Raw genomic sequence first — 24,016 nt, forward strand, 5'->3', positions numbered from 1 at the left:
CTTTCGTCCTCTGAAATGTACAACAGAAAGGAAATAAAAACTCTGTTAAATTGAATAGAATATGAACAAGTGAAATGAATCTCAAAATTCCAAGATAAGCAGTTTTTGTCCCATGTAATGACAAAGGCATGACGCATGCTTTAATACCTGATCAATGCTTGCCGACATCACACTCAAACTAAAACACACAATTGTCTATAATAAAATAACTGTCTATAAGGTCTTTGCTTTGATTCTTATCACAATTATCACAATCTCAGTTTAAGTATATCACGATCTCCTCTTCAAAAATGGACAACGAAAATCGGTCACTACCCCGAGAAAATGGCGGCCAAACTGCACTAGCCTCGATTTCGTCTTTTATCCACGTGACATGTTATTACTCGTTTTACGTCACAAAATGTGGTTTCACCCCCCCCCCCCCCCCCCCGAATATAATTTTGAACTTCAACACATATAGTTCATTTTTACCTTTAAAAAAATATTCACGTTTCTTTTCAAATAGATCTTTCATAAATATATCAATAATAGAAGCACTGTTTATCAATGTATTCTATATTCATAACATTCTGGTAAAATAAATTTCAATTTTGTTTTGAAATATTTTTGCTTCATTGTGTACATAAATGTACTAAAGTCAACACATGTTTTCAATTTTCAATAATCTGATGCATACCCGGTCAATTCTTCATTGAACATATATTTTGTGATATTAAGTGTATTTATATGATATGTTCAACCAATGTCAGTGAATAAATATGAATTAATCTTTATAAATATATAACAGTAACTATATATATTTACATTTTGAATTTCTAATGTTTTTGTCATAGATAACACCACGAATCAACTTTGTAAGAAAAGTCCAATACAGTTCATCAATGACTATTTCAATATTTAACTTAACAATTTCTGAAAATGATATAAATATAAGAAATGGGAAATCTCATGTATCAATAGTATGAGGTGATCAAATATATACGGCCCGGTGAGATTTAATCTATCATAAAGCCCTTCGTCGGGCTTTATTGGATTTCATCACCAGATCACTGCCGACTGGTGTTTAATCACATCATAATACTCAAAGAATGATGCCTTGATTCACGGCTGCTATAAAAAGCTTGTTCACTTAGTTCATATCAGTATTTTTTATTTGTGATTTTTAGTATTTTTGATATGGAAATACAAATGTCAATAAAACAATCGATACAATCAAAATACACTGACTGGCTTTTGCGAAGAATTATATCGTCATCAAAAACAGGAAAAATGTAGAGAAGGTGTTTAAATAAATTGTTAATTATGTGGAATTAACTCAGTTTTTTTTATATTGAGACTTTGATTTCATTTAAAATTGGTTTGGCTAGAGCATAAGAATAAACGATAAGGCGTGCATTTAATGTTCAGAATCTATCAAAGTCTTTCACATTCAAATTGAAAAAAAATGTGCAGACATCTGATCCCAATATTATACCTTCTAATTTAATTTGAGACTGTAATTCGAATTGACTCGTTTTTCATACCCGATTGTACTCCATGACATTTACCCAGGTGTGAAAGACAGGCAATATAAACCTAGAGTGTGAGACATGTCTTTTACATACATGTCACAATGCATATACATGCATAGTGCGTTGTTGCGTGTTTATGACCAGACTATTTAAAAAAATCAATAATTATATAGAGATAACAGGCACACATAGCAACAAGATGGGAAATGATCGAGGGGGTTGAAGGGGACTTATGCCCCCTTTCTGATGTTCAAAAACGGGGGGGGGGGATATTTTCGGTAAATTTACTCTGTAAATTTAATAACTGAAATTTTAAAGACCGATCAAGACAAGACCCGCACATAGGCAAGGTTTAGAGCCTAACACCCTTCCCTCCCAAGTTTGGCAAATTTAGGACAATCCATTTTATGCACGGGTCTAAAAGGGGGCAGGGGGATCCAGAGCCCCCCCCCCCCCCCGCAAAATTCCAATTTCTTTAAATTACATTTCATAATTACCAAAAATATGCCTCAGAGACCCCCCCCCCGGCAAGCTCAAATAACCGTCGCCCACCCCACCCCCCACCGGGAAAAAAAAATTCTGGATCATTCAGTTTTATCACGGTCAATACTGTTTGAAGCTAAGTCTATAGCTTTCTCCTACCCTGCACCACACCCCTCAATGTAAAACGATCTTACATGCCTAGAAAGGAGTCCAATTCTACAACACATGCAAGGGAAAAAAAATGTGAAGAGCTATCATCTCCATCGTCGCAAGCCTCGACCAAGTACGATCCTCAATCATCTTGTAGGAGAGAGCTTTGCAGACTCCGGACCGTGGCTTGAGACGATGCATCAGACCAGAATTTAATTTTTTTTCATTTAGAATTAAGAAATCAATTTATTCTTTACTAGCGATGTATCTCGGCCAAAACTTAAAGGTTTTATTGGGAGATTACATGATTTTGTGTACTTGCACGTATAAGCATGTTGTTTTCTTTCTGAGGTTTAGGCGGACGGGGAAATTAAGAGTTGGAGGGCATTGCCCATGATATTTCTCATTTCAGAGGCCTAAGCTAGCTAATCTCAAGAATCGTCTCTCCAATTATTCACCCCATACACATCATATTACCTCACATTTATCTTTAGGGTACAGTATCCCATATTCATGCAAGCTTGGTTACGACATTTTCGCATAATTTTCAAATGACTCCTACATGTTACTAAGAACAGTTGTTTTTATCTTATATCAATAAATGAATTAATTAAGCGAAAATACACCCAACTCCATCCCACCCAACTAAGGCAAAAATAATGTTAATCATAAAAAGAAATAAAAGAACTTGTCAAAAACTATATATCAAGACTTTTTATTGACATTTTAAACAAATACAAAGTAGATACTCAAAGCACAGAACATGAACATACAATATAAATAAAGCACTGAATATCTAACTTCAGAACATGAACTTTGTACACACGGATTTCTTACGAAAAGTACTTTGTAATCACCATAAACACTGATTCAAAAACCAAGCTGCTTATAAATACAAATGCAATTCACAGCGCAAATATAGGAGATACGTTCAATTTATAGCAAAACATATCCTTGTAAATGAATTAGGGATTATGTACTTAATATCTTATATAGCAACAATTCCATAGCCGAATGGAAAAAGAGCTGGGCTTGTGAACCGTACATCCCGAGTTCGAATTCCGCAGGGGCTTTTGTTGTTGCTTACTTAATCAATTTTTTTTTTTAGATATTCATTTTTTTATCCCTAATTTTTTTTTAATTTAATTGACTTTTTTCAGGTGTGTTATTCCACCTAAAAGTTAGTTTATCACATCATGACATGTTGGGTAGCATCCCAATTAAACCAAACAATTTAATCACATGTATATGTTCACAATCATTTATTTATTTTTATGATAGATGTACCCAGTACTATGATAAGTGGTGACTGCAATTATCAATTTTTAAAAAGAAATTATAGATATAATCACGGCAAAATCCATTCTAAAATAGTCTCAATTTCGATTGAGAGTCAACACATCAAATGTACAGAAATTTCATGTGATATATATGTATACATTGTATATGAAAATAATGTCCTTTTTTTATTCCTGATGCTCCAGTAATCATTTAATGGATTAGTTTGTTCTAAAGTGTAAATCAACATCCAAAGTTAAACAGAGTAAGATGTTTATAGTTCTTATGAAACTTAAAAGTGCTATTAAAACAGATAGATGTATATAAATATGCAATATGTTGTGGATTTCATTTAATATATGTAGACAATTTCATACAAAATACACAGACAGTTAGGAGGGCATATCTGATATTGTTCTTAGGTAAAACACATGTACATGTATCATATGGATGAATTTGATTGCTACAGAATTTATACTCATATATCTACATCTTATGAAAAAAAAACAATCAAACAAAAAACAGTTATACTGACAAAGCCCTACCACTTTCTCACCCGTTTTAATAAATTTGTTTGTAAATACGTATATGAATATACCCTTTCCTCAAACTTTTTAAACTGCCATTGAAATTGAATAAATTTTCCAGTCATGTTCAGTTCATTATGGGACAATGTGGGTTTTTTTTTAACCAATGATATGGTTCATTTGGGTTATGATGGTAATGATCATTTCAGATAAAGATTACAAGTGGATTGTACATTTTTTTTCTACAATTGTTGACCCCTTTTTAAAAAAGAAATAACAATTCACTGTTTGAGACAGTCATTACTGGCGTGCCACTAGTTCTCGCTGAGTACCATTTCTGGCCAGTATATTGTGATGTCTTTTTTGTACATAATTTTATGTGTTGATAAAATGATGTCACAATGTACTGGCCAGAAATGGTACTCGGCGAGAACTGGTTGCACGCCAGTAGAGTTAAGGTATCATGATTTAATATGATTTTTTTAACGAACTGGTTTTGGGACTTGGAATGATTTACCGGGTATTAAAAATTCATAGGGTAACTATTTCAACCTAATTACATACATGTAATATGAGCATACATTCAGTAGCAATAAAATTCATTCCCAATATTTCAATTCTCTACAACTAAGTACAGTAAAATTGTACAAAAATACATGTAACAATAAATTTTACAAACAAAACATCATGACTGATACTTTTTTGGCCTGAGTCAGCATAAAGTTAATACAAGTATAATGATTTTTTTGAATGCACTTCTTGATTGACTATGAAAATTAGATTAAATCTAATTTTCATAGTCAATCAAGAAGTGCATTCAAAACAGAAACTGTTTTTAAACAATCCTGAAGAGAAAAATGACCAAGTAAATGACTAAACAAAAATCAGGCAAAACATGGGAAATGCAAAGAAGCAAATTCTTTTCAGTTCATCAATAAATGTTATTCAATTAAAGCACTGTAAAGTTGAAAACACTTGATTAAAGCATCACTCTTTTTAAAAGTAAATACATGTATAAGTTTTACATGGCAACATTTTCTTTCTATGCTCAGTCTACATGGATACATATAAAAATGCTCTAATCAAAGTGACAATCATATACTGAGTTTCCTTTTTCCTTTTCAAGGCAAATCATTCTAAATATCAAAAACATTCAACACTAACATAAAAACTCTACAACATTCCATAAGTCTTATACTACATTTGAATTTCTGTCATGTTAATAAATAAGTAGCAAATTTGAATAACCAAGAAAGTCTGCTACAAGAACTTGGTATTGTGAAAATTCCATGATACTCCATCCCCCTCTTGTTTGACCCAGGGGCAAGGGAAGAGGAACTGAATGGCCCAGTTAGGACCAAACACAGACCTCATTTGTTCCCAGAAATTTGTCTGGTAAATTTTTTGGCCTTTTACAAACTCATAGCTAGTCTGACCATTTAGGATCAGATTTATCTGCCAGAAGAAAATGTACACACAGAAAAGTCCAGTTGATATGGTGATATAAAACCAGAAAATGGCCAAGAAAGTATAAAATGATGATTTACCAACAATAGTGATGACAAGAGCATATGGCAGGAAATATTTAAAGAACTCTGTGCCTAAAAATGAGACATAATGGATGCTTAGATATTGCTCCAAATAATATAGGCCGAAAGCAGTACCAACAATGCCATAAAATGCCCACAAGATAAAGTGCCTTTGATTGTGAAAACCAATGCAGCATCCTGTGAAAAAGCAGTGGTGGTCTCTTTTTAGTATACATCGTTCACAAATGCTACAGTGGCGAGCCCTAGGTGGGACATTTTGGTCACATTTGGTGCACTTTGTCCAATCCTGGTGCGTAGAGTCATTGAACATGGGTAGGTCAGATGCAGTGCTGTAAACAGATTTGACACTATTCAGAACGGTTAGTACCCATTGTCCGAGGGCGTTGATTGTCAGGTACCAGAAAAACAGTCGTTGATAGAAAAATGAAAAGTCTGGATCCTCCTGCAGTTCATTGTGGTATATCCCGGGGAGGCACACACTGGAAGCAACCCAGTGCAAAAGGGTGATGAAGGCCAAAACATAGATCATTCCACCATAATTCAGTAGAACCAGGAGGTTTTTGGTGTATACCGGCCGATGGTTGGGAGGCCGGTCTTGGTATGTGTCTAGGGTTAGCATTAGGCTTTGTGTAAACTCAAAAAACTTCACAAACAAATTCAGCATGGCTCTGAAAGAACGAAAAATAAGAACAGATTTTCAATTTCAACACAATTATCAATTCCTTTTTGAGACTTTTCAAACTGCGCAGGCTTAACTTCCGGGAAAATTAATGTAATTATTGGTTGTCCAATTATTATTTCTGGCAAAATAAGTAAAAACTAACTTTTCATAACGTCTCAGATTATAAAGAAGTTATTTAATCTTTGTTGACATTATATTCTCACTGGCATTACCTTTTCCTTTAGGGCTCGAGAAACCCGAAAAAGATTCTGAATGTAGATACTGATGTACTTTCGTTTTCATTTAATGGGAACCAATTTAAGGAAAAAGCAACTTGTACGACGAATGGATAGTCATTCCACCTCTCAAAATATTTGTCTTTTTATCCAGATTAAAATTTTAATTTTATCCTTATAAATGTTGAAGACTTAAAGAATCAACCGAATTTTTATATATTTTTATTAACCAGTAAAGTACCTTAAATGTACGAAACGAATAGATCACTGTTCAACTTGTATCGCACGTATGTAAATTGGTCCTCCGCCCTTTTCTTTGTCGGTGAAGGTCATTTCCAATGCATTTGGGAAGGAAAAAACGAATTTGCAATAACTTTGAATAAATCAAGTTGTTTGAAAAAGCAGGTAAAACAATTATTTAACAAGTAATAATCTGAAGGTAAAGACTTTATCATAAACGTATTGTTGAACCAAATGAAGGCAAAGTTAGCATTGACACGAACGACCGTTCCGCCATTTTTATTATAAAGCTCAATATTTCGAAATTTGCGTTTTGTGAAACTTTTAAAAATCATAACAAACTCACGTGGCTAGTTGATCGTTGTGAAATAAGCATGATCAAAGCCTTTGTTTTTGCCACCTGCTAAATAAAGATGATCTTACCAGTCAGACATATAAATTTGATAAATGAAAGCAGTGTTTATTTTTAACATTTTGTTTAAGATGAATTGAATTTGGCTGCAATTATGTCCAGCTCTCCCTTGTTTAATATTTTTATATCTGACCACCCCCCCCCCCCTCCCCCCTCCTCTCTCAACCCCCCCCCCCCAAAAAAAAAAAAAAATTAAGAGGGCTAGTTAAATGTCTACTTAAGGTGGCTCGATCTATACACCACTTTTTGATGACGCAGTACGCAAAAAAGTAAATCTGGAAACATGCATTTCCGGTACTGGCTGATTTAAACTGAGGTGAATTGTATGGGAACCGCTATTTTGAAAAATTTGTTAAATGGATAGATTTAATTTGATAATTGGAAAATTCATTACTTACAAGTAATGTGGTATGTGACACCTTCACGTTGTGTGGTATTATTTATCGAAATAAACAATAAAATCAAGTATAAATTTTTAAAGAGTTTCTTTAGCATTATCGATATGTTACACCGTAGCGCAGTGGGTTAGTGGGTTCACTACAAATCAGTAGGTTATGAGTTCGATTCCCATCGAGAACAATAAATTTTTTAACTTTCCAAAAATTTCTAAAACGTATTTTTTGGTTGAATACCGTGAAAGAAAATTCTAAACAGGTGAAAATATTTCAATTATAATATACTTTAATGCACATTAATATCGACACCTAACGGGGATGAGAGGGTTGCTTTGAATTTCTCTCAGGTTGGGATACATAAATCCTATTAGCCTAGTCAATGTTCCCCTTTATTTATTTGACTTAGTTTTGCACTATAGCGAATATATTCACTTATACAGGGCAAAGTCTATAATGAAATATGCATGTATTTATCATTCCAACATTATATTTAGGAAATTTTCTTCAACTCAGAAATGAAAAGTCCCCAAGGTGTTTGGGCCTTGGGACTTAGGAACGATAACCCTTACATGAGGAACTTTCATACCAAATAAAATTTAAAATATTTTTTGTGTTTATTTGCAATTGTTTTCATTCAATTTTTTTTATTTCACATTTATTAAAATACATTTTCTTATAACATCAAGCAACTTTTTCAGATGATTTGTCAACAGAGTAAGAAAATATGAAAAAATACGTTTTGGGGAAATACTAAAAAAAATTGCAATAATAACATTTTTGAATGTTAAGAAGTGTTATATTTTTTTTTATGTGTCCGAAGGAAATATCCATCATATGACAAAATAATTTCTCTCAATTTGTTGATAGCTGTCTTTAAAAAAAATATTTTACAAAAACACGAAAAAACATTAAAAAATTCTTTAGTATCCCTATCGTCATTTTAATATTTGATAAGTATATGTTTTGTGGTCTTCTATTGAAAATTGGAATAAACTGTGGGTGTATAGAGCCACCTTAAGTTGTGTCATAATTTGATAAAAAATGGCTGGAGAATGCCTTACATTATTGTATGATTGTTAAGAAATTAACGAGAAGGCTAAGAAATTGTTTGATCAAGGTGGAGCGAACAAGGTTTAAAGCGCGAACAATTGTCAGAGTGAAAGGACTCTGGGCAAATTGACTCAGGCAAACAGGTAGATTGCATGGGCAAACAAACTCTGATACCTTTCAAAATCATCCTCATACTAGCTCTTTGTTTGATTCATTTTTGAAATAAATCTTGCTATAGAATCCTTAACAGGTCTGTTTATTGGCTATGGTCATGATGGTACTCAGACCATTAACAGCAGGTTAAAGTCTGTGTGCCTCAGACAGTTAATTTTGTTTAATTTTATGTGTGTTATTGAGAACAAGATATTCTTTTACAGTAATATGATAACTCAAACCATTTATGTTTGTTTATATTATTGATGCAGATTTTAGACTATATGATCCCAATGTTATAAATCAGCAGTTGTTGACGTTCATCACATCAGATCCCTATGTAATACAGAGGCAAAGAATCCTCACAAGTACAGCTGCTGACAAATTAGATATGTATTGTCATCCTACTGCAGAATGTTATAGACAGAGAAATTTTCTTTATATTTGATCTTAGAGAGGAAGGAGAACCTCAGTGAAAGGCAGATAATGCAGGAAATTAATTACCCTTCCATATATATCAAAAGTGACATGTAAGTAAATACATAAATACATATAACAATAAAGATGTCCTTATTAGAAAATGAATCATGAATGTCAAAGTCATATATTTCCAATTGCTACACTTATACATAAATGGTATTCATGTTCGTTTCATAGATTGAATAGACAAGACGGGGTAAATCAAGAGAACTTGGATTACTCATATGAAGGTATCAAATTCTTTTTGTTTGAATAAAAAACTACTGTATTCATTTCTTAAGTATAACATCATGAAATACAATTTTATGACTAAAATGGAGAAAATGTATCACATGATTGCCACCTAAATTTCAGAGGCGACAAGATTGAGGCAAAATTTACACTGCAACACAGTGGAAAGAATGTCTTTTTAATTGCATTATTTTTTTTTATGTACTATGTATATTGATATTAGAAGGTTTGATCCTCAACAAAACAAAACTTTTAGTAGGTTTTTTAGTGACTGTTAATGTAGATCAAACATGTTCATGAGTTGATTTTCTTTTTTTAAATGCACAATGCCTCCATGATTCCAGGTTGTAATGTATGTGGTGAAAATCATGACACAGAGTGCTGTCCAGAACTTGGACTTCTGCCCGCAGAAATCCAGAGTCCAGCTACAACCAAGTAAATTGCTTTGAAAACCTAATTTTTATCCATCACATTCTTTTGTCAGTGCAGAACCTTTTACAGATTCTCAAAAACTTAGGCCCATGAATTTATTTCAACAATAAAATATTTACTCAACTGCAGAAAAAATCATTTAGCCTTAATAGGTAAACATCATATTAAGCGTTAATGATGAAAGTTTGTTTTTTAAGTACCTGTACATGTCCACATACTCATTAACAGAAAAACAGAACAGAACATTACAAATGAAATGGATATAATTTTATTACCATAAATTGATAATATATGCCGATGAATGACGGTAGTTTTAAGAACAAAATGATTCAAAATTTTCTGAAGACAATGTTTTTGATTCCACACTTGTACATGTATTTCACAAATGTTGTTCATATTGATCATAGCTTGCTACATTAGTGACAAAGACTGACTACAGCATTAATGTTGTTGGGATATTTTCAGGGCCCGACTGACCCTGCCACAGTCCATGCAGGCAGTGGATTTACCGGGCCAGGAGGTAGCAGTGCTCACCCAGGGGCCTATCAGCAAGAATACACACTACGGCCCATTCGAGGCCAAGAAGACAACGCATGAATTCAGTGATGACTCTTTGTTCTTATTGAAGGTTGTTCAACAATTGATGATTTTAGAATTACTAGTTAGACTCCTGATGGAAAGCTTTTTCAATTTTCTATATTTCAAGCAATGTTCGTTATCTCAGTATATATGTTGCAGGTGATTGTCAAGGACTCCATCATCAGTTTGGATACAACCAGTGAGAATGAGTGTAATTGGCTCTGCCTCGTTCGAGCTGCAACTGACGCAAGTATGTACTCTATGCAATAATGCATACTGTATACAGGGTTATTTCGCCACGTATAGTTTTGGCCCTTCTACACTTGCAAATAGTGTCGCCCCATCTTGAATTCATCCAGACACAGTTGTGTTGAAAGAGAAATAACTGAAGACATCGGAATTTGACCAATCTTAAATTTGCCTGCTGACAACAAGGGCGAAAATAAAACGGGGGTGAATATTTCCCCGTATATAGTGTATCAAATCTTTATTGATATTTGTAAAAGACTATTTCTTACTAAAGTTGTTACATACTCATCAGCAGAGAAACAAATTTTAGTTACTGTCCTGATTATCTTACATAGTTCATTTAATCGTTAGATCATTTAAAACATGGTCTTGTTTTTATCTAGCTGAACAAAACCTGATAGCATACCAGATGGGGACCAGTATATTCTACACCGCTGTCAGGGACATAGAAGCAGGAGAGGAGCTCAGGGTATGGTACGCTGCTCCTTACGCGAAAAAAATCGGGAAAAGTATCACACCTGATGGAGTCAGCAGAGGTATTTATGAATTGTTCATGTTTGTATTGAAATGATATTTATTTGATTACATATACATGTAATAATGATTCATTAATTTGTATACAGTTAATCTTAAATTTTGTTTGATTTTCCTGTAGTTGAATCCTAAAAATAAGAAGTAATTGTATCAAAATTTCTCCCAGTGTACCAGCACTCTACAAAGACCTTTATCATTTATGCATGAAATGTTTAAAATAAGAATTATAGAATTAAAAGCTACAGTACTGTACTGTCTTTGAAGGAATAAAATGCATATCCGTCAAATTTGTTAAAAGGTCTGCAAGATATAGATAAATTACTGAATAACACACCTGAAAAATGTCACTCAAATTAACAGTAAATTATTTGGTTATGAAAAATATAATGATAAATAAACTCTACATACCGTATGTCAAATAAGTGAAAAATTTGCAGTTTGGGGATAAATAATGAATATCTAAAATATTCAATATGAAGTACATGTATCAACAAAAACCCCTGTGTAATTTGAAATAAGTATCACAAGCCGACACTTTCTCCACTCGGCTATGAAGTAAGTTACAGATTGCTGTTGATAAAGTCCTTTTAATAAATTGAAATGTCATTTTGATCAGAGGTCAGCCATTTTGTGATAAGGTGTTATTCAACCTTAACTTGAGAAGTTGAGAGTACTTGTCTATACATGTACATACACACTTTTTGATGGATACATTGTTGATTTTTAGTCATGTTAAACATGGAGGTGATATACCCCTCCATTGAAGATGCTCCTGAAGGCTTCTCTCTGGAAGGGACCCATGAAAATCTCACCCAGGGGGAGGGAACTCCTCAGGAGACAACACTCAGCCTCCCTGAGCACGAGGCTGGGTCCCAGGAACTGGTACAGGCTGCCCAGCATGTGGAGATGACTGACAGAGAACAGCAGACTGTCATAATACACCAAGAGGTACTGAGCTGAGAAGACCTGATCACTGCTTAAGTTGAAAATTCAAGTGTTTTAATAATTTTCCAATTCTCTCTCTCTCTCTCTCCACATTATGAAAGCAATTCTGCATGTATGTTTAAATTTATACACTTACTAACAATTCAGCAGCAGCAGCAGTCAGCACCCAGCAGCCAGGCTGTGGTTGAGGACCAGGAGTCTGATGTTGTCACAGAGAGAACCGACCTTCCCAAGTATGGCTGTCAGCGATGTGAACAAATATTTACCACCGAGAATGACCTGGCTCATCATCTAATGCTGCACCTGTCTCAAACAGAAGAGTAAGCACATTTAGTTTATTATTGTTTATTTACTAATGTAATCAACACAAATAGTTTTCAATCTTTTCGTACCAAAAAAGAGATTAATATTTTTAGATTTGTGAGTACCCCTTGACCATGTAATGTGAATATTCAAGCATCCATAAAGGCACATTTAATTTTCAAAGAACATTTCATTTTCTAAAAAGTGATGTCCATACAAATTGTGAAACCTGTTAAATTTCAAATACGTTTCCAACATTTAATATCATATCAAGTGATCAAATTCTATAATATTTTTTTTCTAATTATGTACCGGTAATACAAAATTGATTGTGTTTTATTTTAGAAAGCGAAAAAGAGGAAGGAACTTCAAAAATGGATCTTTTGATGAGGATGATAAAGACCCTGAAGACCAATTAGAGGTAAAAGAAGAGGTGAATGAAGAGGACTGGGCAGCCATTGAGGAGGAGGATCCCAGTGATCCAGATTTTAAGGGGGAGGAAAACGCTGCATTTACGGTTTATGAAGTGTACAAAGGTCGACCTAGAAGAAGCATTAGAAGCAAACGCAAGATAGACAAAGATTTCCTGTATCTCTCCAATGCCAAAAAAACAAGAAAAACGGCCGCAGAAAAGAGAGATGAGAACTCCTCAGAAGAGACAGTGCCCTCAGAGTCGGAAGAAAGGAGGATGCAGGATGGAAAATCTGGTGATGGAAATGTGTCAAATTCTAACATTGATAGTCAGGGGCAAGAAGTTAAAGTGAAGAGAGGGAGAGGCAGACCTCGGAAGAAACCGATTGCTGTTAAAAGCACTAATCATGTAGGAAGTACATCTTGCGCTAATGTACAAAATAACTCTATGCAAGGTGAAAAACAAACAGAGAATGCTGAGGATTTAGACAATGAAAATGTGTCAAAAACTGAAAGGAAAATGAAGGACGAGCACAGCAGTGACAATCACAATGATTTTGCTACTGATAATCAGTCATTACTATTAACAGAGCAACACAGAAATGATGTACAAGAGCAACATGGAAATGATGTACAAGAGCAACACGGAAATGATGTACAAGCTCAAGGAGACACTGATGATGGAACGCATCAAATTAACAATGAGGAAAATGCAGATCTGTTGAATGAGCAACAAGAGCAGTCTACTAATGTAGATTTAGATGCATCTTTGCGGGAAGGTAATGATGATTCTGTAGCAATTTCAAATGCAGAAACAACCCAAAATACAGAATTGGGTGAAGCTGCTGCAGAAACGATTTACCCAGAGAAAGAAGTGGACGATATATCTGCTGTTGTAAATGACTCTATTACCGAGGGTGAAGAAGGTGTGTTGGAATCCGATGAACAAATTTCTCAAGGGTCTACTGACCAGCCCCTGATAGAAATGGACATTGCAGAGGAAGAGGAGACACAGGCTCCACTTACAGATATTGACAATCAGGCCATTATGAGTGAAATGAAAAGAATAAAAAACCTGGAAAAACTGAGAACCAAATACAAAAATTTGTGCAAGTACTGTGGAAAGCACTTTAAGAGTATACATCATCTGAAATTACATCTTCCAATGCACACTGGAAAGTTTTCTTGTCGATATTGTGGTTTTAACTTTGCCCGTAAGGAGAGTATGTTGAAACATGACTGCAAGATAAAGAAAGTCATTAACTTAGTGGAGAAAGATGGTAGCGAAGTTTTTCAGTGTATTCTATGTGACAAAGAAATGGAGAATGTAAAGGAAGCAAAAGACCATTATATGTTTCACAAAAAGGAGGTAAGATGTCTTGACTGTAACCAGATGTTTGGACGTCAACAGCTGCTAAGGGATCACATTTGTCCCAAAGCTCCACAAAAGCTTATCAAATGTGACATCTGTAAGCATCCTTTCCCCTCAGAAAAATCTCTGTTTCGACACCTGGCCATGCACACTGATATCTTTAAATGCCCAAACTGTTTGAAAACATTTGCCAGAAAAGACTCTCAGTTGAAACACATCCTAGTATGCTGTCCAGAAAAAGCAGATGAATATAAAGTGTTTGCTTGTAGCAAGTGTCGGAAGGGTTTTGCCACCAAGCTAGGTCTGGATAAGCATGAGAATTTGTGTGAACAGGAATTTTGTGAAAACTGTAACAAGGTTTTTGATTCAATTGAAATGCTGAAGAAGCACCAAGAGACCTGTAATCAAACTAAAATTTATGTCAAGAAAGACAAGGTCTTGTTTCCTTGTAGCATATGTAAAAAATCATTCAGGAATCTAAGCTACTTGAATCGGCATAAAGAACTGCACAATGACCAGCTCGAGTGTTCTATTTGCAAGAAGGTGTTCAAAGCAGAAAACGATTTGGACGACCACTTTAAATTCTGCTCGGCTAGCAAAACTATCAGCCAAAAAGGAATTGCACCTTGTGACATGTGTGATCAAGTTTTCTATTCTGTCAAGGAATACAAGGAACATTATTTTACTCATACCCACCCCTACTACTGCAAGAAATGCGGTAAGCGGTTTGTCAAGGTGGGGACCTTGCACACCCATCAATGTTTACAAGACACGTCATTGGTGGAGTGCCACCATTGCCAACAGCAGTTTCCCGGACAGGTAGCACTAAAGACTCACATTAGAAAGGAGCACAGGAAAAGTATTCAGTGCAAGATCTGTCAGAAGAACTACATCACTAGCAAGGAGTTTGAAACGCACATGTGCGTGGATGAATTCGGGAACCCCGCAGAGTTTGTTGCAGACAAGGACTTCTCTCTACCTGGAGAAAAACCGGTCTGTCATATGTGTGGAAAAGAATTCACAACTACGAGTAATCTGAATAAACACATGAAAATACATGGTGAGAAAAATGTGGAATGTAAATACTGTGGGAAAATGTTTCATCATGAGGAATATTTGAAAGTTCATATTGATGGAGTTCATGAGAAAAAGCACAAATTTCAGTGTGAAGAATGTGGAAAATTCCTCACATCTAAACCAGGGCTAACCTCTCATATGAAGCAATTCCACTCAGATGAGAAAATTGTGTACCCTTGCTCAGAATGTGGCAAAGTCTTTAGTCAGAAGGGTAACAGGAAAATGCACATGTATTCTCACATGAAGGAGAAACTGTTCAAATGTGACGTGTGTGAAAAAACATTCAAATATCCGGAGCAGCTCAAGAAACACAAATTCATACATATGGCAGGGGAGAAACTGAAGTGTGATTCATGTGACAAATTATTTCCAAAACAAGCTGATCTTGAAAAGCACATGCAGACAGCACACAATGGTCTTATGTATGTGTGCAATTTGTGCAATGCTCGCTGTGCACACAAGCACACCTTGCTTAGACATTACAAGCGCAAACACCCGCAGTATGTAGAACAAACCAAACAGGACAGCTTTGTGAATTCACTGGCACAGAAAGTAGATATGGGAGAAGATGCATCCATGGTAACCTACACCTATGTCAACGAATCAATGGGAATTCCCATGGAAACTGTCACCATAGAAGAGAACGCTCTACCTCAGATGGCTGCCCAGGCCCTGAAGACATTGTCAGGATTGACCTCAGATCAACAGATTCTTACCACCACCAACCTGCAGGGTTTCTCATCGGCGGACATCATCAATGTGCCCTCCATTGATGGGAATTTCCAGATTCAGAATCTGGTCCAGGATCCCAACAGTTCGGACGACCAGCAGACTGTTGTCATTCTTCAGATTGTGAACCAAGAAAATGAGCAGGGGATGGTTTCAGAAGAGGTCGAGGTCATTGGTAATGTTGTTGACCTTCCAGAAGTCAAGGACGCCGAGCATGGACAATATGTTGCTCTTACATAGGACGTTTCTTGATATATGCACCAGATATACCTCTGTCGTAATTTCCAACAAATTTGTAGTTTTAAAACAATGCAAGCATTTTCTGCAGTAAATTTTCACATGTACATTATTTACTTAATCTTAATTTGCACGAAAACAGTAAGAAGGGGAAAATCTAAGATGCATATATATTACCGGTATCTGATTCAGTTCAAAAGTAATTTTCTTTCAATTAGTATGGGTTCATACTTCATAATAGATGTAAAACATCCCACTGTAGAAATTCAAAGACTTTTTGACATTACACCCACAGGTTTTTTGTTTTGATTTTTTTTCCATCTACATGTATATGGTCTTTTCACAATTTATCCTGGTAAGTAGGACAGTCTCAGTATATATATAATTCCAGAAGGTGTGGAATTGTAAGTCTTCCTGCGGTTTGTTTAACATTGTTGAATTGTTATCTCAGTCCAAAATTTTTAAGATTGAACTATATATTTTGTGTGATTTTTACCATGTCTTATGGTTAACATTCCTTATTTAAGATTTGAAATCAAATAAATGCTTTTTCATTGATTGTTATTTTGTACATTTAATATTAAGTTAGCAAAAAACTGGACAGAGAGGGATTATATCAGTTGTTTTTTAACAGAAAGTAAATGCCAATTTGCTCCATTAAACACATAATGCAGTATGCATATATTGTATTTAGACCTAAATGTTTGGTTTTAATTTATACCAATGGAATAAATAATGTCATGTTATTATATCAATAGAGGGCGGTAGTAATTTGATATGGAGTCTAAAAACAATAATCGGACAAATATTTCGACTATTGAGATACGAGTTCGTATCGAACACGCACATATTTTTTAATGTTACCCGTTGCTAAGTGCGTTGCTAACGCTGAGGGTAATAGAAAATATTATTAACTGCGTCTTAACCAATCAGATTTCAGTATTTAACATGAAAGTATAACAAATATTATTGTTAGTGAGGAATCAAGAAAAAAACCTTAAACAACATTGTATTTGATTTGGGGTTAGTTTACTAAACAAATAAAAAACTAATATACATGTTTTTAAAAATTTAAGCTTTATTACATTCCATCGCAATATTCTACATTTCTTAATCGAATTTGAAAAGTATTTTTTCCCACATCTACAGCCCATTCTCGTTGATGATTACACCAAATTCAATGCTACTAGTACCCTTTAGCAAAAAATCACTATCCGTCATAAACGACGCCGGAATTCCTACCTTCGATGAAAACTAAAAATAGAACTTTAATGTAGTGAGTTGCTGTTATGTGCGCAGTGAACTGTGTTCAGTTTTCAAAGCAACTGTCATACACAATTGTTGGTATTTAGAAATGGGTTTTATAATGAAGAAACTACTGGATTTGCGAACGACATTCATCTTTACTCTAGCATGTCTACTTACTATGACTACTGCAGGTATTTGGGAACAAAGTATTATTATTTCATATGGATACATTTCATACATTTGATCAATTTCAAATTTGTTATGTTATGTGATTAATGCAACTGTAATTGTAATATCTCGTATCAAGTAGCAGCAACTATGTCTTGGAAATTCTTGGTCGTCTTTGGTACCACAAATTTTTGAACATATTTGTAACTTTTGGAAAATTTAAATCCGTGATTTTTTTCTCGGAAAAAAAGAGAGAAATATACATACCTTCAATAAGTGGCTATCAAATGCCTTTGGTTTTATCATTTGCTAATTTGAATCCTTGTGTTGATCTTAATGCAAACGTTTTTCGAGAGAGGGACACGAACGTGATACGATCACTACAAGACTTCACAGCGATACGAAAGACTTCATGAAAAACTTTAAATTTAGTACGACGCACGAAGAGGATTTAAAGTTATGCAACGTCTCATGTCATATATGGACAGTCGCCATCCTTTCACGGAAACTTTGTGTAGAAATCGTATTGAAATCGTCTAATTCTTTAAAGAACATCACAGCCAGGTCATTATCATCTTGCAATACACAGAACTGGCTGTAAAGTCTTAGAGAAGTCGTTATCCTTATGAGATCGTGACCTGATCCGATCTTTAAAATATAAGCTGTGTATTTTTTAAAACCAAACAATCATGAATACCGATTCTATCCGACAAGCAAGATCGTGGTTAATCTTGTAGGGATGTAATGTCGGGAATATATCAATGAATTTGATTGATAGGAGCTATTGTCATTAATCATGTACAATAAATTGGCGTACGCTAAAGCCCACAGTCAACTAAATTAAACACAATTTAATATAATTATTATAATAGCACGACTTAGTATTCTCCGTTACATCACTATATCAACGTGCTGTCAGCTACTAAGTTAATGTATATACATGTACCAACTTTACCCATCCACCCCTTTCAAGTCTCTATTTGAGCAAGACACTCACTCTAATTTGATCGTATGGACATACTAGTATATGGTTTACGACTTGGTTTAAATTTGCTCTTGTATTTTGCTTTTGTAATTTTGACAAGGTAAATGTTGAATATCCTATTTTAAACCTGTCGACATTTCACTAGTTTTGATTAAACAATGAATAACCTGTCGTGTCATTTAGACGTTTTGGACATCTTTTTGTAAACAGTGGACAAACATGATCGTCAGATTGTTCTAATGAAATTGGTTACACTTTGAAAGCTAGAGGAAATATAACGCCAGTTTTAAATCAAATTTTCAAATATGTGGCATCGGTTGGATGCCTAAGGGTATTTAATTAAACATGGATAACATGTAATTTGTCATAATCTTAGTAATTGTTTTAATACAAGGCCTTTTTTATTTTTACATAATTGAAAATCGGGGCTTTGACACCGATGCTTAAAATGAAATGTAACTATAGATGAACTGCCATACCAGGGGTATGTATATTAACGATCTCAGATCCTCAGCAATGTTCGATAACTCTAAATTATCCTGAATTTTTTTATTCGTACCACAAATCTGCCTTTTATATAGACAAATCTATAGTGTTCGTATTAACCACAGTTCTGTTTGGCTTAGTGGCTCCACGGAGACCTACTATATATAGAGGTGAAGGGTTCGAGTCCCCGTTGCACATGTACAACCGTTTTTAGCTCACCGAGACGAAGTCAAGGAGAGCTTATGCTATACCCTCGGCGTCGGCGTCGGCGGTGGCGTCGGCGTCGGCGTCCGGACCTGGTTAAAGTTTTTGTTGCAGGTCCTGTATCTAAGCTATTACTTGTCCTATCTTCACCAAACTTGCATGGATGATGCATCTGGACCTACTTATGGACTTGAAAGACTTGGATGTTGAATCTGGGTCCTAAATTTAAGATGCTGGAGGAGGTTAAGGTTGTTGGACCAGGTTAAAGTTTTTGTTGCAGGTGCCCATTGATAGCAATATCTTAGTTACTGCTGGTCCGTACTTCATTAAACTTGCATGGATGGTGTTTCTTATGATACTGATGCACCAGACAGGCTTGAGTGCTGAATCTGAGCTATAGGTTTCGGATGCTGGAGGAGGTTAAGGTTTTTGGAGCAGGTTAAAGTTTTTGTTGCAGGTGGCCATTGATAGCAATATCTAAGTTACTACTGGTCCTAACTTCACCAAACTTGTATGGATGATGCGTCTTTGATACTGATGCACCTGACAAGCTTGAATGCTGAATCTGAGCAATAGGTTTCGGATGCTGGAAGAGGTTAAGGTTTTTAGAGCTGGTTAAAGTTTTTGTTGCAGGTGCCCTCTGATGATTATATCTTAGTTATTACTGGTCCTAACTTCACCAATCTTGTATGGATGGTGCGTCTTATGATACTGATGCACCTGACAAGCTTGAATGCTGTATCTGAGCAATAGGTTTCGGATGCTGGAGGAGGTTAAGGTTTTAAGAGCTGGTTAAATAAAGTTTTTGAAACAGGTGCCCTCTGATGATGATATCTTAGTTATTACTTGTCCTTACTTCACCAGACTTCCATGGATGGTGTGTCTTATGATACTGATGCACCTGACAGGCTTGAATGCTGAGTCTGAGCCATAGGTTGCGGATGCTGGATAAAGTTAAGTTTTTTGGAACAGGTCACATGTTTAATAGATGATAGTACTATTTTAAACTTGCATAGTTGATTTAACTGTAATATGAATGAATCGCAAAGGTAGCTTCAGATGCAGAGCTTGATCTCCATTATCAAGGATGCTAAAAAATAAATCTAAGTTATTACAGGTCCTAACTTCACCAAACTTGAATGGATGGTGTGTCTTATGATACAGATGCACCTGACAGGCATGGATGCTGAATCTGAGCCATAGGTTGCATATGCTGGAGGAAGTTAATGTTTTAATTGCTAGTGCCCTCTGATGATGATATCTTAGTTATTACTGGTCCAAACTTCACCAAACTTGCATGGATGATGCGTCTTATGATACCAATGCACCTGACGGGCTTGAATGCTGAATCTGAGCCAATCGGTTTCGGATGCTGGATGAGGTTTAGTTTTTTGGAACAGGTCACATGTTTTATAGATGATAGCTTGCATAGTTGATTTAACTTTATTATAAAATTAAACGCAGAGGTTGCGTCAGATGCAGAGCCTGATCTCCATTATCAAGGATGCTAAAGAAATCTCCTACCTCACTCAAACCAGCTCGATAGATAGATGTGTTTGTTGATAAATGATATAACATGATTCCTATGATATAGTATTGTATGATATGAAACAATATTGTTTGAAATGATACAATATGATATCATATGTTATATTATAAAAAGTAATACGATATGATATGATATTTTATCAATTTTTTTGATATTTTATGATATGATATTGTATCATGATATTGTTATGTATAGTATTGTATATTATGATACAATATTGTATAATATTATATTGTGTATTTAATTTATTTTATCACATGAAACAATTACATAAGATATTGCAAAATATTATATTGTATCCTATGATACAATATTGTATATTCTATAATATTGTATCAGAGAATATTGTATAATATGATATTGGTTTCAGTAATATAGAATTATATCACATGAAATTGTATTATATGATTTTGTATTATTATATAATATTGTATCATACGATATTGTATGATATGATATTGGTTTATATGATATATTATCATATCACATGAAATTGTATTATATGATATTGTTAAATATATTATTGTGTCATATGATACAATTTGTATAATAATATAATAATGTATTTTATAATATTTTTCTTTATCACATAATATTGTATCATTTGATAAGATACAATGTTGGAATCAAATTATATTGTATTATATGATATAATATCATATAATGTATCAATTATGTTTCAGTGTCATTCAAAACAATATCATACTATATTATACAATATAATATCATGTTTCAATGGTATGATGATGTAATATGATATTGTAATATAATACTATATTGTATTATATTTTATGATATTGTATTATGTGATCAAATACAATAAGGTATAACACAATACAATGTCATATCATACGCTACAATATCATATCTCATTATTGTTTATTACGGTATTTTATTGTATTGTATGATATATATTATAAATATGACATGAAGCAATATTTAATTTTATATCATTGTATTGATTAACATATGAACATGAATATGATTATCATAAAAAATTTTATCAGATGATATATGATATTTTGTCAAAACAGAATCCATGAATATTCAAGATTATAAAGTATGGTTTCATATAAAATGATAAAGGTGGTCTTATGAAGGTGATGTCTCATAAGGGTGATGCTTCGCCTCGGTGAGCTTAGTAATCTATGATTACCTATGTTTATATTTTTCTAATGTGATCTCGAATTGTATATTTAAGCCATTATATCCATCGTGGCCCAAATTGCAATAACTTCGTACAATGCATGGATTTCATTAAAATATCTTTTTATTTTTTCATTTATAAAGTTTGAAAGATAAATACATGTAACATTTTTATGATGAAATAAAATACACATTGAGGCTAAGGATCGGAGAACCTTAACAAACAGACGCTCATGTTCATGTTTCATTGCAGACCACGCGAACTGTCAAAGACTTCAGGCTAGTTCTTTCAGGAAGGCGTATTGTTACCAGGAAAGCGTCTACCTGGCCTGTTCAGAGCTCTGTACAGGTTCCCTACTGTTGCCGGGGAAGTATGTCGATGCTGGTAAGTGTACGCGGGCGCCATTATTAAACTAAATTGTGTAAAAAAAATTGCCGTTTTCAGCTTACTGAGACGAAGTCGGGGGAAGCATATGCTATACCCCGGGCGTCGGCTTCCGGACCTGGTTTACGTTTTCTGAGCAGAACTGATGTATCAAATGTTATATTGACCTTCTTGGTCACGTGTAGATGGGTATAACGTTCTGTTTTTTTTTCTCGATTGTTGGATATCAGCCAATTAGAGAGCTAGGAATTAATTAATCATGTAATGATATACAACTATTGCTGTTTTAATCATATTGTACAATATTATATGATACTATAATCATATCACATGATTCAATATTGTGCATCATCAAATGGTACAATGTCATATAATACCAATATTACATGACACAATATTATCACATGATGCAATATCATAATAAATATCAAATCACATTATCACAGTATTCAATATCATATCATATGATATGATACAATATCATATCACATGATACCAAAACAATTTATGATAATATACCAAATCATGACATATCATATTTTGAAACAATATTGCATATTACATCATATCATATGATACAATATTATGGTGTATCCTGACACAATTTTGATGCATAGTACGATACAATATTGTATAGTAGTCTGTTGATAAATATTGTAGTATTCAATACGTCATAAAATTAACATGTGATATGATACAATATTATATCTTATGATTTTAAACAATATTGTGTCATACCAAACAATTCAATTGTCAAAAAGAATTATCACAAGATATGATTTTAATATAGTATGATAAAGGGCTTTAAAAAGGAGATCTCATAAAGGTGATTCCATGTCTCGGTGAGCTCTGTAATCATTGATGACCTATGTTTGAAAATGTGTGTTGGGAGGGGGGGGGGGGTGAGACTTATCTGAAATCTCAGATGAATTCTTATCTGCAAAAATAAAGAAATAATTCCCGCCAATCTTTAAAATCCTAAAAATGGGAGGTAGAACCCCCCCCCCGCTTTTGATGCTACGTACCTGTATGTTAAGGCATTATATATGTTTAGTAGCATTATTTTTTCGACCTTATCTTTCACAGACTGTCCATGGGGAAACAACGCCAACGTACTCGGCAACGCACTGGACAGTTTTTGTCTCCAGAGCATCACTCCCCCAAAATGTAGCGAAATCTGCACGGACCCTCAAACCACGGCTTCCAGAGCGCTTGGTTGGAAATGCTGCAAAGCCTGCGTTGACGTCTGCAATGACGCCCCGTCACGTGATTCGAATTTTGAGGATAGATATCCGGCTGTATATCCTTAATTTTCTACCTCGTCATTGAAAAATATTAATAAATTCGTTGTATTATATTGACTTACAAAAATCTTTGCTCGAACTTTATTCTTAATAGAAATTGTTGCATACATAAATAATAGCTATTATGTATAAACTCTTTTGTACAGAACTATATACTTATCTAAATAAACTAGTAATACAAAGGAATCTTGATTTTGTGCTTTTATTACATGTTTTGTTCCGTATCTAAATTCTTGCATGCCATGTTGCATGTTGACATAGCTATCTTGCATGTCGACATAATTTATTTTACATGTCGACATATTTGACAGCAATA

At 34.3% G+C, this 24,016-nt stretch overlaps 4 protein-coding genes across 12 annotated transcripts in view; 2 read left to right on the forward strand and 2 right to left on the reverse strand.

The window, feature by feature from the left end:
* LOC128188160 (YTH domain-containing family protein 3-like) overlaps window positions 1-351 on the reverse strand; it is a 4,714-nt gene extending 4,363 nt beyond the window's left edge. The window contains exons 1-2 of the mRNA XM_052859042.1: window positions 148-351; window positions 1-10 (exon numbers count right to left, since the gene is read on the reverse strand). The exon at window positions 1-10 is cut by the window's left edge and continues 15 nt beyond it. Of these exons, the coding sequence (XP_052715002.1) occupies window positions 1-10; window positions 148-168 (31 nt within the window). The 5' untranslated portion in view covers window positions 169-351. The remainder of the gene's footprint in view (window positions 11-147) is intronic.
* Window positions 352-4,121: 3,770 nt separating this feature from the next.
* Window positions 4,122-6,770, reverse strand: LOC128180627 (palmitoyltransferase ZDHHC22-like). 3 transcript variants are annotated; one of them, XM_052848780.1, is made up of 2 exons: window positions 6,638-6,770; window positions 4,122-6,167 (listed from the first exon to the last, which is right to left on the reverse strand). In XM_052848780.1, the coding sequence occupies exon 2, from the start codon at window positions 6,161-6,163 to the stop codon at window positions 5,210-5,212; it is 954 nt and encodes a 317-aa protein (XP_052704740.1). In that variant the 5' UTR covers window positions 6,164-6,167; window positions 6,638-6,770; the 3' UTR covers window positions 4,122-5,209. The 3 variants fall into 3 exon arrangements, with proteins under 3 accessions (XP_052704740.1, XP_052704733.1, XP_052704744.1); XM_052848773.1 differs by lacking the exon at window positions 6,638-6,770 and adding an exon at window positions 6,372-6,463; XM_052848784.1 differs by lacking the exon at window positions 6,638-6,770 and adding an exon at window positions 6,324-6,454.
* Window positions 6,703-16,783, forward strand: LOC128180591 (PR domain zinc finger protein 15-like). 7 transcript variants are annotated; one of them, XM_052848724.1, is made up of 11 exons: window positions 6,703-6,801; window positions 8,919-9,014; window positions 9,101-9,176; window positions 9,304-9,356; window positions 9,702-9,792; window positions 10,255-10,417; window positions 10,528-10,618; window positions 11,001-11,153; window positions 11,879-12,099; window positions 12,244-12,416; window positions 12,745-16,783. In XM_052848724.1, the coding sequence occupies exons 3-11, from the start codon at window positions 9,133-9,135 to the stop codon at window positions 16,226-16,228; spliced, it is 4,473 nt and encodes a 1,490-aa protein (XP_052704684.1). In that variant the 5' UTR covers window positions 6,703-6,801; window positions 8,919-9,014; window positions 9,101-9,132; the 3' UTR covers window positions 16,229-16,783. The 7 variants fall into 7 exon arrangements, with proteins under 7 accessions (XP_052704684.1, XP_052704692.1, XP_052704677.1 ...); XM_052848732.1 differs by having other exon boundaries at window positions 8,919-8,986; XM_052848717.1 differs by having other exon boundaries at window positions 8,919-9,176.
* A 725-nt stretch (window positions 16,784-17,508) lies between these two features.
* On the forward strand, window positions 17,509-23,886 carry LOC128192872 (uncharacterized). Its single transcript, XM_052865936.1, has 3 exons — window positions 17,509-17,664; window positions 22,265-22,396; window positions 23,483-23,886. The coding sequence occupies exons 1-3, from the start codon at window positions 17,580-17,582 to the stop codon at window positions 23,704-23,706; spliced, it is 441 nt and encodes a 146-aa protein (XP_052721896.1). The 5' UTR covers window positions 17,509-17,579; the 3' UTR covers window positions 23,707-23,886.
* Window positions 23,887-24,016: the final 130 nt, after the last annotated feature.

The sequence above is a fragment of the Crassostrea angulata genome, chromosome 1, assembly GCF_025612915.1.
Source record: "Crassostrea angulata isolate pt1a10 chromosome 1, ASM2561291v2, whole genome shotgun sequence".
In the NCBI taxonomy this organism is placed as follows: Eukaryota; Metazoa; Mollusca; class Bivalvia; order Ostreida; family Ostreidae; genus Magallana; species Magallana angulata.